The sequence below is a fragment of the Pseudorca crassidens genome, chromosome 18 (genome assembly GCF_039906515.1).
Source record: "Pseudorca crassidens isolate mPseCra1 chromosome 18, mPseCra1.hap1, whole genome shotgun sequence".
NCBI lineage: Eukaryota > Metazoa > Chordata > Mammalia > Artiodactyla > Delphinidae > Pseudorca > Pseudorca crassidens.
This window is the reverse complement of record NC_090313.1, coordinates 55,561,629-55,577,510: the sequence shown is the minus strand read 5'-3', so window position 1 is coordinate 55,577,510 and position 15,882 is coordinate 55,561,629. Positions and strand designations below refer to the sequence as shown.

General features: G+C 42.8%; 1 protein-coding gene across 2 annotated transcripts in view; it reads left to right on the top strand.

Annotated features, from left to right (window-relative positions):
• Window positions 1-14,218, top strand: part of VWA8 (von Willebrand factor A domain containing 8) — a 369,572-nt gene extending 355,354 nt beyond the window's left edge. Inside the window, exons 43-46 of one of the 2 annotated variants that reach the window (XM_067713439.1) lie at window positions 5,812-5,910; window positions 6,707-6,945; window positions 8,787-8,853; window positions 8,983-14,218. In XM_067713439.1, coding sequence (XP_067569540.1) covers window positions 5,812-5,910; window positions 6,707-6,945; window positions 8,787-8,826 — 378 coding nt within the window. In that variant the 3' untranslated portion in view covers window positions 8,827-8,853; window positions 8,983-14,218. The remainder of the gene's footprint in view (window positions 1-5,811; window positions 5,911-6,706; window positions 6,946-8,786; window positions 8,854-8,982) is intronic. The other variant, XM_067713438.1, reaches the window with a different exon arrangement.
• The last annotated feature ends 1,664 nt before the right edge of the window (window positions 14,219-15,882 follow it).

Genomic DNA, 15,882 nt, shown 5'->3' with positions numbered 1-15,882 from the left:
GTCTAGAAGGAGATTCGAATTTCACACATCATCAGGCTTCCGAAATAGCCTCAAAGGATTCTCTTACCTACTTAAACTATAGATAAGTAATCAAACATAACTTCTCCTAAAGTTAGCAAATGATTATCCTTCCCAGTAAAAATTTAAACACAAATCTTATTCATAAAAATGCTAGTAGCTCTTTGTTTGAAGCAAAGTTTTCTTTGTCATCTAAGTATTATAAATCATCCTCATCTGGTGATAAATCTTTGTGTCTTGCACTGAAACTCAGCATTTGTTTTCATTTTTCATACCTTTCTCTAAACAAATGAGATTTTCAAAAGAAAATATAGCAAAAGGGCATTTAAACAAGTTTCTAAATCAAAAAAAGTATTAAAATTGTTCCTCTCTAGTTGAGGCTTTTCTTTACTGCTGTGGTTTAATGTTTATGTTGGATGTTAAATACGAGACTCCACGGAGATTTAAGGGATGCTCTGAAGAGCGCAGAAATCATGATCATAAAAATGTTGAGCTACCCAGAAAAAGTTATGATCTAAATGTTAGGTGGTTGATAACAACGTAATGTTCTTGTTTAGTGACTCCTGTGATTCCTGCTTGGAAGCAAGCTTGAGACCCTATCAGGTCTGATTTGACAGTGGTCACGGCAGAAGCAGACTGGGTGAATGGCAGAAGCAGGCGTTAGAAATACTAACTACTACTAAGTATAGTTCATATACTTTTTCCTTTAACCCAGGCAATTTTGAGGATTAGCTCTCTGTAAAACGTGTTGGGATCCTTGGAGAGCAGATACTAGATAATTATGACATAGAAGGATTGTTTTTCATGGAAGCTTAAAATGATCTACAGTAATACCAGGGAATGCTCCACATTTGGATGTACTTTGAATTCTTCTCAAGCAGTTTATTTACTTTGGGCACAGAAGAATCCCCAAGCCCATCTGGAAGATGAGAACCAGAGCCTGCAAACCATTTTATAAGCCCCATCCTGTCCTTTAGGTGTGTCTTCTCAGCCTTTGCAATACTAACGAGGCCCAGACAAAGGCAGATCCTTCTGCAAATTGCACTTTCCTTACTGCAAATAAAGGAAGGAAAAAAAGGAGGGAAAGAAAAGGAAGGAAGAAAGGAGGGAGGAAGAAAGGAAGGTCTGCAGCTCACCTATCTCATTTGCCTGAAAAAGTATAGGATGCTTTTTTTCTCCTGGGCAGATAATTAAATGGTAGATGATAGATCAATCAACTGGTAGATGGATTTGTGACTAAACTATTTCTGGAGTGTTCAATCAGTCTGTTGTTGATAAAGAGCATCCAACAATTCATTTGACTGCTATTTGTTTAATAATTAACTAGCAACATTTTTCCTTGCAGTAACCAGTTATGTCAACCCTGTAAGCAGACCCCATGGTCAAATCTTTATTTATATAGTGTCACCCATGGTCATCGGGTTAGTAAGAACTTTAACCATCAGTTAAAGGGAAAGAAAAAGTCTAATATATATATATATGTATATATATTTCAAGGAACTGATCTAACCCCCTTACGTGTAAGATTCCCGTTTAACAGATTATTTCACCAGCCCCCTAATGAGAGCAGCCTGCCCGGCACCTTCTCAGGAGAACCTTATTCTTGGCTCAAAACGTTCCTGCCGTGACTATCGTCAGATCAGTCTGGACGGGGCCTGGCACATGTTTCCATGGAGGAATCGTGCAGGTTTTCTCCACATCCGTGCCAATCCTCGCGCTGAGCCCGTGGTGACCTTGATCAGGCATGTACCGAAAACAGCACTCCCCTATAGTAATCCATTGTCCAGAGCTGGGCCGCCTTTAGGTTTCAGGTTTTGCTACCTTTTCACTACGTGGACAGCAAACTATACATAGAGTTTCTTTTCGTATATGGAATTTGTTCCATCCCTGGAAAGCATTTACTGCCGAGCTTTTTTTTTTTTTTTTTTTTTTTTTTTTGCGGTGCTCAGGCCTCTCACTGCTGTGGCCTCTCCCACCGCGGAGCACGGGCTCCGGACGCGCAAGCTCAGTGGCCATGGCTCACGGGCCCAGCCGCTCCGCGGCATGTGGGATCTTCCCGGACCGGGGCACGAACCCGTGTCCCCTGCATCGGCAGGCGGACTCTCAACCACTGCGCCACCAGGGAAGCCCTGAGCTTTTTTAATGTATTGGAAAATTTCCCTCACAGTTCTTTTGTATCATCCTTTGTGTTTTTTAAAAAAAACCCTAAAACCAGGCATAGAATAATGTCCCTGGCCCCTGCCCAAGGCCCCTCTCTGGCTCTTCTCTGGCCATGCCCCTACCATCGGGGGAGGAATCTATGGGGCCAAAGGGACAAGCCCACTTAGAGCTTTTTCTCTAGATCATGCTCCCAGTTCCTGGGATCCCCAGCTATCCTGCTCGGGTGACCCCAAGTCTGCTCGTTGGGCCTCTTTGTTAGGTCCATCTTTCTGGGGCAGACTGGCCAATTGTGTGAGCACCCAGAGCTGAGGATGACTGAAGGCTGTGATGGCATGTGGACGTGAGGACTGGGTGTCCACACACGTGCATGTGAGGCACCTCGTGGTGGGGGACAGAGCCAGCTACAGAAAGAGAAGGGTGTGGGCTGCAAGCCAGGGGCCAGGACTACCCACACAGCCACGTTCTAGCACAGAGCTTCGAGAATCCAAGTATTCGAAATTTGACCCTGGCTCTCCAAGTCATTATAATGTATGTTTATCAAAGTTGGAGGACAGAACGTATTTTATTTAACAATTTGTAGCCTGATTTATAGCTTTCAAATATTTAGACATCCTATGTGGGCCTTCATTTGTCCACTTACTTCTTCAGTTATACACTTGTCTCTATCCACTCTCATTCTCTCTGCCTTCCTTTTAGTCTCAGAAAAAGGAGTGTCCTCCCTCCCACTCCAAACTTGACCCTCTGACTGTGACCCTGATCTCCTTCCCCACTGCCTCCGCTCTGCTGCCTATAAAACGCAGACGCCTCTCCCCCAATACCCATCTAGCTGCTGTTCTATTTCTCTTTCTTATACCACAACCCTTTCACTGAAATTATCCCCACAAAGGTCACCATGGATTCTGATGCCCAGAAGTCATCAGTCACCATTCTCCTTCATGGTTATCGTTAGTGTAAGTCAGCACAGTTGCACAGCTGCTTCCGAAACGCTACACACTGATTTCCAGGGCCATCCCGGTTACCCGCATCTGCCATTGCCCTTCCTCCCTCTGCCCTGTGTCTTTCTTCCACCCCAACAAGGATACTCCCCAAGGCTCGGTTGAGGGGGTCCTTTGCTCTTCTCTCTCTAGGCATTTCCCCTTGACAGGTGCACCTCTCCCTCCTAGGGATGACAGCCAAGTTTCAGACAGCAAGAAATAAGTTTCTTCTCTGATATCTCCCTGAACGCACGATACCAGCGTGTCTAGAATGGAGCTCATCTTCCCCAAGTAACCCAACTGCCTTCTGACTTCTTATTTTTACATAAAAATTATTTCAGCAGAAATGTTTCTACTTTTCATTTTTCATACAATGGTTTCAGTTATGTTATGGGTTGGTTTTTTTTCTTCAGCTAGCTTGGGCTAACCACCATTTATCACGTGAGTGCTGGGAGAAAAAAAATGCATTCCAGCTTCCAAAGAGCTTATTTGTAAAAGAATGTAGCCCACATGGGAAAGGAAAGCTTCTTAATGCCCCAACTTGATTGCAAACTCTCTCAAAATATTTCAGCAATTAACAGACCAGCCCCACTCATAGATACTAAAATGCGTTAAGATGAATAAGATACAGGCTTGCCTTCAAAAACCTCACCAGTTAAAAAAGAATAGACGTGAAAAGGAATCATTGCATTGCCCTCAACACCTTAAGTAGTGTTTTGCACATGGTAGGTGTTCAAAAGACAGCTGTTTATTGATGGTCAGATGGTGAATAGACAGTAGTAATTCTTAAGCATTTTGACCCATAACACTCCAAGTAATCCCTAAAATATTTTGCCCCAGACCCATACCCAGAATTTTCTTTGCAGATCCCCCAGTTGCTCAGATACCCTAAGGTCTATTCCAGTCTTTATATCAGCATCACAAAAATTCTTAGAGGGAGGGCTTCCCTGGTGGCGCAGTGGTTGAGAGTCCGCCTGCCAATGCAGGGGACACGGGCTTGTGCCCTGGTCCAGGAAGATCCCACATAACACGGAGCGGCTGGGCCCGTGAGCCATGGCCGCTGAGCCTGGACGTCCGGAGCCTGTGCTCCACAACGGGAGAGGCCACAACAGTGAGAGGCCCGCGTACCACAAAAAAAAAAAAAAAATTCTTAGAGGGAGATGGGAGGAGAAGAGGGAATTTGGGGGCAAACCCCATGATTGGAGAGAATCACCTTGCCCCAATTATAGTTGCCTCAGATCCCAAATTTCTTTCCAGATTCTGTAAAAATGCTGCACCTTTCTCTCAGCTCCAGCCTTTTCTCAACAGACAGGACGTTCTCTTGTGTATTGTGAGAGAGGGAATTTAAAAGGTATTTCCTAAACTGAAAAATCTGTGTCATGCACTATTAAATAGAAAAGCAAATTATAAAATCACATGGTCAACATTATCCATTAGTTAAAAATAATGTTGATGCAGACAAGCATGTGTGTGAATGTGCAATCCCTTACACATATATTGAAAGGAAATTCAAGCTTAAGAACTTATACAAGGAAACATTAACAGAGGTTATCTTTGAGTAATGGGATCATGGATAATTTTTACTTTCTTTTGTTGTGTTTTTCTATCATTTCTGCAGTGAATGTTTCACTTTTGTGTTCAGGAAAAAAGTATATGTATTAGTTTTCTATTGCTGTGTAACGTATTACCATAAACATAGCTTCTTAAGCAATACCTTCTTATTAAGTCATAGTTCTGTAGTTCAGAAATCCGGCCAGGCTCAGCTGAGTTCTCTGCTTATGGTCTCATAAGGCTGAAATCAGGATGTCAGCCAGGCTGGGCTCTCACCTGAAGGCTCTGGGGAGAATCTGCTTCCAAGCCCATTCAGATTGTTGGCAGAATTTTGTTCTTTGCAGTTGTAGAACTGAGGTCCCTGTTTCTGTACTGGCCCTCAGGCAGGGTTGTTCCTAGATGTGATGCTTGGGGTCTAGCTCTGTGGTCCCCACCATCTCAGCCACAGATAACTCCCACATGTCAAATCCCCCACACACTTCAAATCTCCCTGTCTTTCCCTCCTACTAATAGCCAGAAAAAACTCTTACTTTTTAAGGGCTCATGTGATTAAATTAGGCGTACCCAGATAATCTGTTTTGATCAACTCAGAGCCAACTGACTAGCAACCTTAATCACATCCACAGAATGTTACATAACATAATCATGAGTGATATCATATTCACAGGTCCTGCCCACACTTAAGGGGAGAGGATTGTATAGGCGGTGTATACCAGGGGGCAGGAATCTTGGAGACCACCTTAGAATTCTGCCTACTACTCTATGTGTGTGTGTGTGTGTGTGTGTGTGTGTGTGTGTGTGTGTGTGTAATTTTTTTTTAACTCTCCCCTAAAAGTTAAGAATGGAATTCTTGGTAGCCCCTGTAGCCCTCATCATACTTTCTACCTCCTGCTGGAAAGCAGAGATCACACAAGGACTGACCAGAAGTGAAGGAGCCTGGAAATGTTTTGCCTTGTTGATAAACACACATCCATCGCTCTGCTTTTCTCCACGGCCATATGTTGAGCAATTCTGGGCAATAACAAACCAAGGAGTTGGAGGCTTATAGGTCTAATGACAGTTCTTTAGGGGACAGAGGCTTCTAACTCTCTGATTCTCTTGCCTGTAGTATGACATCGCTGGACACTCTGGAGATGGCTACAACATTGCTCTAGTTCCAATTAACAAAATCCCCAAGGACGATAAGCAAAGACTGGAAATTCTCAGGGTAAGTACATTCAGTTACCTCTATATCATGAAAACTTCCACCAGATTCAGTAAAGTAGCTTCTGGTCACTGAAAAGATTCACTGAAGAAGCAGCAGTTACAGGAAAGAAGACGACTTTCTGTTTCACAAACATTTAAGCGTTAAACTGAGAAAGCACTGATCATGCCTAAATTCCTTTTTTACACCATACAAAACTTAAACTTTGTTCCCTACATATTTTTAGGGTACTCAGGATTGTATTGGGATTCTATTCAGCCCCCTATATTTCAGAAGGAAAAGAATGACTCCTTCTAGAGTACTCTCTAACCCAAATTTTATGTATTTCTTAGTATTTTCTAACAATAAATTCAGTTTCACATACTTAGATATACAACAGAAACACACTCACCGTGATTCTCAAGTAAATTTCCTCCCTTGCTATTGATGTAAGTACAATGTTTAGTGTTGTAACTTTATTTATTGGAAACTCAACCCATTCCTTATTTTTCTTCTGTGTCATCTCCATTCTCCAGTGTGATACCAAGTTTCATATTTTCTTACATTTTCTCACTTTAAATGGCAGCTTGAGCCTTCAAAATCAGTGCCAAATGGGATAGTTTTGGAACATTTCCTGTTTTTAATGAAAGTCTTAACCACATTCAAATATCACTGTGTATTGTTGTCACACTAAGGTGCAAATTAAATAGAACTCGCTCAGAGTATTTGTGCTTTCTCATTGTCAATAGAAAAATCATCACGTTTGTTAAAAAAGGGAGCTTCTCGTTCATGGCCTTTGTACGATGTCTCTTCCCCCCAGACGATGCACGCCCACGCTCAGTTCTGCATGAGTGGGGACCACACATTAGAGGGGACGGAACACGCCATCAAGGAAATCGTCAAAGAAGAAGCTGACGAGTACTTTGTCATTGTCTTAAGTGATGCCAACCTGTCACGCTATGGAATACATCCTGCCAAGTTTGCCCAGATCCTGACAAGCAACCCTCAAGTAAATGCTTTTGCCATTTTTATTGGATCTTTAGGTGATCAAGCAGCCAGGTAAGTGTCATCCCAGGATGCAGCAGGGGGCAGGGATGGAGATACTGAGTACCTGACACATGCCATTTCATGGGCTTCCCATCGTGAGGGGCAGTGGCGGGGGAGGATGGGAATGGAGGAGAAACAGAAACCAGAGTTGCTGCCCTCAAGCAGCTGAGAGTCTAGGTGAGGGGATGGGACGTTCTAGCTTATAATTGGATGAGCAATAATACTTCAAGTTATTTATTTTTCAGTTTATATTTAAACTAACCAACAATAAAATAAATAGCAGATTGATTTGTCCACCAGTAAATTAAACAGTACTTTATACATTTTGCCTTTTACATGAAGGTGCTAAGCTCAGTTCTATTCAGTTCATGCTCAAATCATATTCAAAGTAGCAAACATTTGCTGTTTTCCTAGCATCAGAGATTGGGTGTCTGTGTCTACATTTTATGTAGACAGACACACACATACATGTAAATAATACGTAATATGTGTGTCTACATATTTATAGACAGAGATCATCTTCTCTCTTATATTTCTCCTTCATGCATGTCTGTAATTATAGTAAGATGCCGCACTGAATATGCTGATTATTCAGTAGAGAAATTTATGGTCAGATAATAAATACCATTGTGGATAGTCTGAAAGGAGAGATCTGGAAACACTTTTATTTCTTAAACACACTAACATTTATCTTCTTGAATTATAAACAGGAAGACTCACGGTTTTTCTCTGCTTAAAGTACTTGTAAGAGGCAGAAAACGCAATTGCAAGTATACCTCCTCAAAAAAAAAGAAAAAAATCCAGCCTCCACACAAAAGGCCACATACCCTTTTGTTACTCCACCCCTTTTACCTGTCACCCCCTGTGGTACAGAGTCCTACAGACTAGGAGATGTTTTAGTGTCCAAAGTGCTGACATATTTTTCTCTTCGCTTCACCTTGCTGCAGGATTGCAGAGTACGGCTAAGAACAGACTTAATATCACGTAATTACAGTCACTTTATTACAACTGAATTTGCATTTTTTCTCCGTTGTGTGTGTAAGCCTCTTCAAGGACTTCCGTGTCCTCAAACGTAAACCATGCCTTTCCACTCAGGTTGTCTTCAGGACGAGCCCAGGATGAACCAAACGGCAAGCTCAACAAATATTGGTTGAGCTGAAAGAGCTGTTTTGTCTTTCTAGTGAACAGATCCTGTTTGAATACTTAAGAAAACACAATAATACCCTTGTGGTTTCCTAGGGAAATGATCCAACATCCACTGGCAAAAGATATGTTGCAGAATTAGCTGGTCTACTGGGCATGCCAAATGTATGATACTACACAGGATGGTGGACTTTTATTAAATGTCATTCCAAAACCAAACTTTGTTGGCACAGTGAAAGGAGGCGTTCTTTTGGGTAGAACTGTGTCTTGTACTTATATTGCCTCCAAAAATGTCCCTTTGTTCCAAATGATAAATTGGCATTTTAAAAAATTATCATAAGCCTGTATAACCTCAGTGTCATCAAAACAGCAATTGCATAAGTCAGATTACATTTCACATTGTATGATGTGGGGCAAAAAAGAGAGAGAGAGAACGTGTGAGAGAGAGGAAGAGAGAAAGAACCACTTGAGGTTTGGCTGGGCAGCGTTTTTCAAGACCTGTTTTCTAAGGCGGGAAAAGCAGTTAGAAGTACAGGGTGAGGCCAACACGTTCAGTGGATCCAGGTGAGCTAGTCCCAGATTGGTCCCTAGGGCTCCGTTCTGTCCAGGGAACATAAAAATACCAGGAAACTACAGTAATAAAAAGGAGAGAATTTTTTCTTTGCAAATTCGCTGATTTTGTCACTGAAAAGACCTTTCTTTCGGTTCAGTGCTTTCAGTGTGCCTCTCCCTGGAGCTGTTGTTGCCTAGTGACAGCGGGTTCCACTGCAGGCAGGGGCAAGGTATTAAAGAGTGAAAACTTCCCTTCCTAAGAAACCATTCGGATGCTGAGGTTTGCAGGGGCAGGAGGTGGAAGGGGAGCCCTGATTTGCAATGGTAATTTTCTTTCCCCATCCATCCTGACAGGCTTCAGAGAACTCTACCAGCTGGCCGGTCTTTCGTTGCCATGGATACCAAGGACATCCCTCAGATTCTACAACAGATTTTCACCTCCACCATGCTGTCCAGTGTTTAAGAAGTGGCCTTTATCATCCCGATGACCCTGGGATTTGAAATAAGCTAGGAAGAAAGAGTATTCTGAAGAAAAGAAGAGGTCTATAAAGTGCCCCTGAGTGATGACTGGCTAATTCTGGCATTCCCAGGCTTTCCTGCGCTTGCTAAGTAATCAGAGTTCAGCGAAGCAACCAGAGCGGGGCCTGTGCATGGAAATCTACAACCATTGATGGGTTTACAAATCATTAGAGGAAGCGAGTTGACCTGCATTATACAAAAGGTCAGGGTTAAGGGAAGGTGGTTTGAGAACTATGGTGCGTGGTCTATTTCCAAAAACCTGAGGGAAAGAGTACCTTGCTTTTGCCTTAACACAGCACCTGGTCACCTAGGATAACAAAAGTGACCCCAGCAAACTAAGCCTTTGATGCCACATTCTGACACTGGAATACAAGTCTGTGCAAACTCACCCAACCAGCTCCTCTTCAATAATTATTTTTATTTTCTCCTCCACCCTGTACTGCCCAACAAACAATGACTTTACAGTATTTAACCCACTGAAAAGTCCTTTCAACGGCAATATTCTATGAAAGGTTGGGGTTTCTCAATAATTTCATTTTCTTAGCCAAAACCGAAAGGAATCAAAAGATCCTTGGATTGCTTCCTTTCCCACGTGACTTTTAAAAGGCTTTTTAAATAATAAGGAGCAAATGTCCTATTCTCTGTGCTGCTGAGATTGGAGGGATGTCTTGCCTTAAGTTTCCTGTTTCTTCTTCTTCTTTAATGCTCCTCAGAAGTTTCACACTCCTCCGTTTTGGTGTCCAAAATGTAATGCTCAAAATAACAAATGCTTATGTTTTTACATAAAGCAAAGTGAAAACAAGGCAGTATGTTTGAACTGAATGGTAATGAGCTTTCTTTAGCTATAAATATATATATATATTTAAGCCTCATTCTTTTTTTTTATTCCCATTCTCTCTTGGGCTGACCTTTACTTATCAATAGACTCGATGTCAGTTTTTTTTTTTAATCAAATGCTCCAGCAGAAGTCAGTCTCTTTCCAACCATATAATAAAAGTTTCTCTTCACCTTTGATGGTAAAGTCCGAAATGCTAGGGGCACCATTGTGTCTGTGCTTTCATAAGACAAGTTGGAAAAATTAGTCTTGTTAATAATGGTAAGTTATTCACCCATACATAGTGGGAATTGTACGATTCATTTTACTTTCATTATAGGAAAGAAAAATAGATGACACACATTTGTTTCACCAATCCATCTCCCTATCAAAGAAATAAAAGCAATCAGATTTCCAGCGCAGTATTGCCCAGCAAGTTTGCGTGGCTTGTCTTGTTTCTCTAGACAGACGCTTGCTTTGTGTACTGAATCATCCAATGATGCAAACAATTTCAATCCAAGAAGTATCTTTAAAAATGCAATAGCAGGGCTTCCCTGGTGGCGCAGTGGTTAAGAATCCGCCTGCCAACGCAGGGGACATGGGTTCGTGCCCTGTTCCGGGAAGATCCCACATGCCACGGAGCAACTAAGCCCGTGCGCCACAGCTACTGAGCCTGCGCTCTAGAGCCTGTGCTCTGCAACAAGAGAAGCCACCGCAATGATAAGCCCCTGCACCGCAGCAAAGAGTAGCGCCCACTCGCCCCAACTAGAGAAAGCCCATGCGCAGCAACAAAGAGCCAGCTCAGCCAAAAATAAATAAAATAAAAATTAATTTAAAAAAAATGCAGTTGCATTAATAACAATAATGATAAGAACGGCAGCTAGCATTTACTGATTACTATGTACCAGGTATGCTAAGTGATTTCATACATTATTCCATTCAATCCTCACAACAGTGCATGTAAAATAGGTATTTTTTAGCTTCATTTACAGATAAGGAAAGTGAGGCTCAGAGAACTTAAATCACTTTCCCAAGATTCCCATTTCTAGACTATTGACTAACTACTCATTGTACTATTAACATCCTCATTTTACAAAGAGGGAAACTGAGGCTTAGGGAATTTCAAGAAAATAGGGGAAGGGGCAGAGCTGTGACCCTGGACTGTCCCCTCTCATGCTTTATTCTTGCAAACCTAGATGTCGAGCTTTTGGTGCCTTTTTCTCCTTTCTCCCAGTGCAGTTTCTCTTCTTGCAAAACGACCACGTTTCCTAGAGCTCCCTCTCTGCGGTGCTCAGAAACTATCTGCACGATTTGAGCACTTAGAGGAAGGAGTGGGGACCAAGGACATGGGACACTGCTGGAGGGACACTTCCAACTGCTCCTTCTTGGGCCCACAGAGAATTGAGGAAGTGTCCATCCAAGGGGCAGCTTAACCCCTAGGGGTGCCCCTCTGCTAGAGGGTCACAGCCCCTGAAAGCCTTTGGAAGTTGAATCCAAGAGTGATTGACAGAACAGCCTTTTAATGAATCCTCCCTATGGGTAACTACCTGGGTAAGCAGAAGCCTTTTTTTTTTTATAACATGGAAAGAATGTTCTCAAGTAATTTAATTTCCCTTTCCCCACCGGCCAGACATCCTTTGCAAAAGTTATTTTTTAAAAATATGTAACTCCTGGCTTTTCTGATTTGTAAGAGGGAAGGATGATGGGGGAGGGGAGTAGAGAGAGAAAATGAAGGGCTTCTTTTCACTTCTTGCAATACCTAAGAAGTTGTGCCTTTATTATTAAATGCACTTAATTATAGGCCACTCCAAGCTATTCCCAGGCCCTTCTTAGGGCCAGGACGTTATAATAAACGCATTGTGTGCCTCAGGGGGGGGTTCCAGAGAAAGGCAGCTAAATCCGTCCTCAGGGAGCCCGTGTAATGCTGAGAGGGTTCATTGTGATCCCCGGCAGCCAGGAGGAGTGAATGCCATGAATCGTCTCAGTAGAGGATGCGTTTTCCCCCTGGAGTTCTTTGTGTGCTCCAGCAGAATGACCTCATCACATACAGGCAGCTCAAGCACAGCCACAAGAAGAGGGTGAGAGCAGGCATACCAGAGCCCAGCACATGTTTGGAATGAATCATTTAATTCTTTACATTACACCCTTTCCTGTGAGCCATGAGCAGGAGAAATCCATCAATGCCAGAAAGGTTTACTCTAAACAAACTTCCAGGCTTTGAGAGCCATGTAGAAGTGGTTTTCCGTGGGGAGCATTGACAGCGTCCCTGGAGGCAGCTCCGGAGGCTCCAAACCCTCCCTCCACCTGGTGCCTTCTCACGCCTGTCAGATTAGCCAAAATGAAATTCCTCGGGGAACAGAGGAAAGAGATATGGGACCAGGGAGCAAGAGGCATCCTCGCTTATTTGTTGCGTTTCTATTTGTTTCCTCCCATCGCAATTATAAGAGATATTTCACAAGTCTAAGCTGATACCGCATGTGCCTAGACAGACATTTTTTTCTGGAATTGCATCTAAGGAATAGTCAAACGTCCATTCGTATTTAGTAAACTGTACGTCACTTCTTCAAGTTATTAAGAAATAAAATGTCCCCTTTTTAAAAATCATTCCAACCACTAACATAGATGACTTTTTAAAATACTAATTGAAGGGTCTAATTCACTACCAGTTTCTGGTCAGGGTTATATCATAAAGTTCTTACCTGTTGCTTTTCCTTTACCTTTTTTCTAAGACTTGCTGTGGCCAAAGTACTACGGGTCATGGAAAGGAATTCCGAAGTTCCATCTTGTAGTGGGAGGATTTCCAAACTCTGGGTAGAATTAGTCAGTAGGAAGGAAGTTCTCAATGCTGCTCGGCTGTTAACTACCTGTGCAGACTTGGGCTAGTCACTCGTGGGCCTCAATTGCTTCATCTCTGAATTAAAAGACTTGGACAAAATGATCTCTAACACTGAAGTCCCACGTTCCTTTAACTCCTACAGAACTGACTTTGTCCCTTGTATGTCTTAGAGAGTCACATCATCTCAGTGTATTTTTGTCCCAACCTCACGCGCATTTTAGCCCCTACTGTACAGAGAATTTTGGCACGTGTATCAATCGCCCTAACAAAAGTGTGTTATTGAATGAATATGCATTCTAAAAGCTACATAAGCTTCATTAGAATTGGTCAAGAGGGCTTTTTCCCCCCAGCAGTTGGACAGATATTTCTGTTGGATCATGATTCACAAGATTTCTGCCCATTGTCTCTTGCTTTGCATTTTGCAGCCATAAAATAAAATTCCATGTCTGCTGATCTGCACAGTGGGATCAAAAAGGATCAGGAATTGGAAAACTACTGTGTGCTGAGAGCTGACCTTTGTGCCACAGCTGAACAATGTACAATTGTGTATGTGGTTTTTTTTTATAAATTGTTAGATCCTGTAAACAAAAATCTCCTCCAGAGGAGAAAAAAAATGCTTGCCAAGCAAACTCTCAAGATGAGAGCGATTTGACACTCTTTTTTTTTTTTTTTTTTTTTGAGACTAAACGCTATCTGGGGCTTTCACCTTCAAACAGAGACAGCGTCTCTTCTGGCCCAGCCGTGCACATTTGCTTTAGAATGCCAGGGTTACATAATTTTAAAATTGAGTGGCACTTGTGGTATTTGGCCACTCAGAGCAAAGTATAACACTCTTTTAAGGTGGCTTCGGTCCTTAAAAGGTGGCGAGAACATCGTGTTCTGCTCTAAGAAATCTCAGCAAGGGACCTGTCAGCTCTAAAAAGCATGGACCACCACGCATGGTCCCCCCATCCCGCCCTCTGCAGGCACCAAAGGCACCCTGACCCTTCGTTCTTCTCACGGGCTTCAGTGAAAGGGTTTGGAACTGCCAGCTCTTCCCCTATAGGAACAACTGAACGATTTGTCAATAAACCCTGACTCCAAAGATGGTAGGTATGACCCCAGAGGAGTTCCAGAATATAAGGATTTATTGAAATTACGTGCAGCTCTGAAGCATTAGTAACAGTAACTGGAGCTTGACCTGGAAATGGAAACTGTCTGTCTGAATTTCCCAAAGCGAGTGTGTCTGTCATGCCGGCCGGAATGTGGAGAGAGAGTAATGAACCTGTCAAGAGTCCTTTGTGTAATTGGTCTCATGATACCATACTTGAAGCCTTATTCGTTGAAACTTGAAGAAAAATAAAGTGTATTTACTCAGACCTGACATTCAAGTTGGACTTTCAAATGTAACATTTATATTAATAAATACCAATGCTAATTTATTGAGACTGACCATTTCTTCATTTTGGAACTAATAATTAAGAAATCGTCCATCCTCAGGCTCCCGGAATAGAGTGAGTATCAACAAAGCTAGGTGGTCCGTTTCCTTTTACAAAAGATTTTCTGGCCCATGTGAAATTCAGCGCTGAAAACGCTGGCCCAGAAAGGAGTGCTTAGGGACCAGTGGAAATAAGTGGCAACACTGGGGAAGTGGCCTGTTGACCACCGTTGTCCTTGCCTCCCGGCATGTGGGATGGGGGATGGGGTGTCCCCATAGATCCCAGAGCCGGTAAGGAATCCAAGGGTCTCTGTAGCAGGCCAGGATGCCCAGATTCCAGGGTGTATGCACACACAATTAAAAGGACAGATGATGGACTACCTAGGAAGGCCTAAGGCTTAGTTAATGGACACAGACCCTGGGGAAATACAGCTGTTTGTTTTGCAGTGAACAAAGAAATGGTCTGTTATCTGAAAAGCATCCCTTAGGACCCAGATGCTTTTGAACAACTATTTTCCAGGCGGATAGAATATGCATGTCCATACATGGCAGGCTTGAGTACAAAGATGTGATATTCAATGTGTGGTGCCTGAACTAAAGCATCTCTTCTTCTCTCTCTGACCTTTCCTACAAACTGGAGAGAACTCTCTGCAGAGGTGGAAGATTGTCACAGCTCCACAAAACCTCCTGAAAGCAGACATTCAGTCACTTGGCAGGAATACAGGCCTGCACAGCTGGCCTGGCACCTTGCCCCCTCACATCTGAAGTCTATCTTTAGAGAGGGGTTTCTCAGCGAGAGGGGCTCCCCTCCTTTAAAATGCAAACAGCTCTGGGAGGCCTTCCATCACACACACCTTGGTTTGAATCCCTCATTCACAGGCTTTCCTCCTAGCCCAGCTGAGATGAAGGTCCTCAGACAGGACTGCGACTGAGGGGGAGGAGAAGAAGGGGGTGAGGGACGTTTGCCACTTGGAGCAGCACTCAAGCAGAGGAATGGGCCTGGGACACAGCAGGAGGGCATGAGACATGGGCACATGGCGGGCTGTGTATTTGGTCCTCCTGAGAGCACTCACTGAAGGCTTCCATGGGTGTGCATTGGTGGTGGCTTGGTTCTCTTCCATCTTGTTTTTAATTTTTTAATTTTTTTAAGGAGTTTAAGTCCTTTTTTTAAATTAATTTTTATTAGAGTATAGTTGATTTACAATGTTGTGTTACTTTCTGCTGTACAGCAAAGTGAATCAGTTATACATATACGTCTCTCCACTCTTTTTTTGGATTCTTTCCCATATAGGTCATTACAGAGTACTGAGTAGAGTTCCCTGTGCCATACAGTAGGTCCTTATTAGTTATCTATTTTATATATACTAGTGTGTATATGTCAATCCCAATCTCCCAGTTAATCCCCACCCCTTGCCCCCTTGGTAACCGTAAGTTTGTTTTCTACATCTGTGACTTTATTTCTGTTATATGTGGAATCTAAAAAATAGGTACAAATTGAACTCATCTTGCTTTTTTAGAGACATCAGATTTCCACCTGTATTTTGCCCTCCATCTTATGGAGGCGCTACCTTTCTGACATCTGGGTTACAGAGGCAGGCGCAGCAGACATGTCTGGGAGGGAATACCCTAGCCATGATTAAGGGCCTTCAGCCCAAGGGCAAGGCCTTT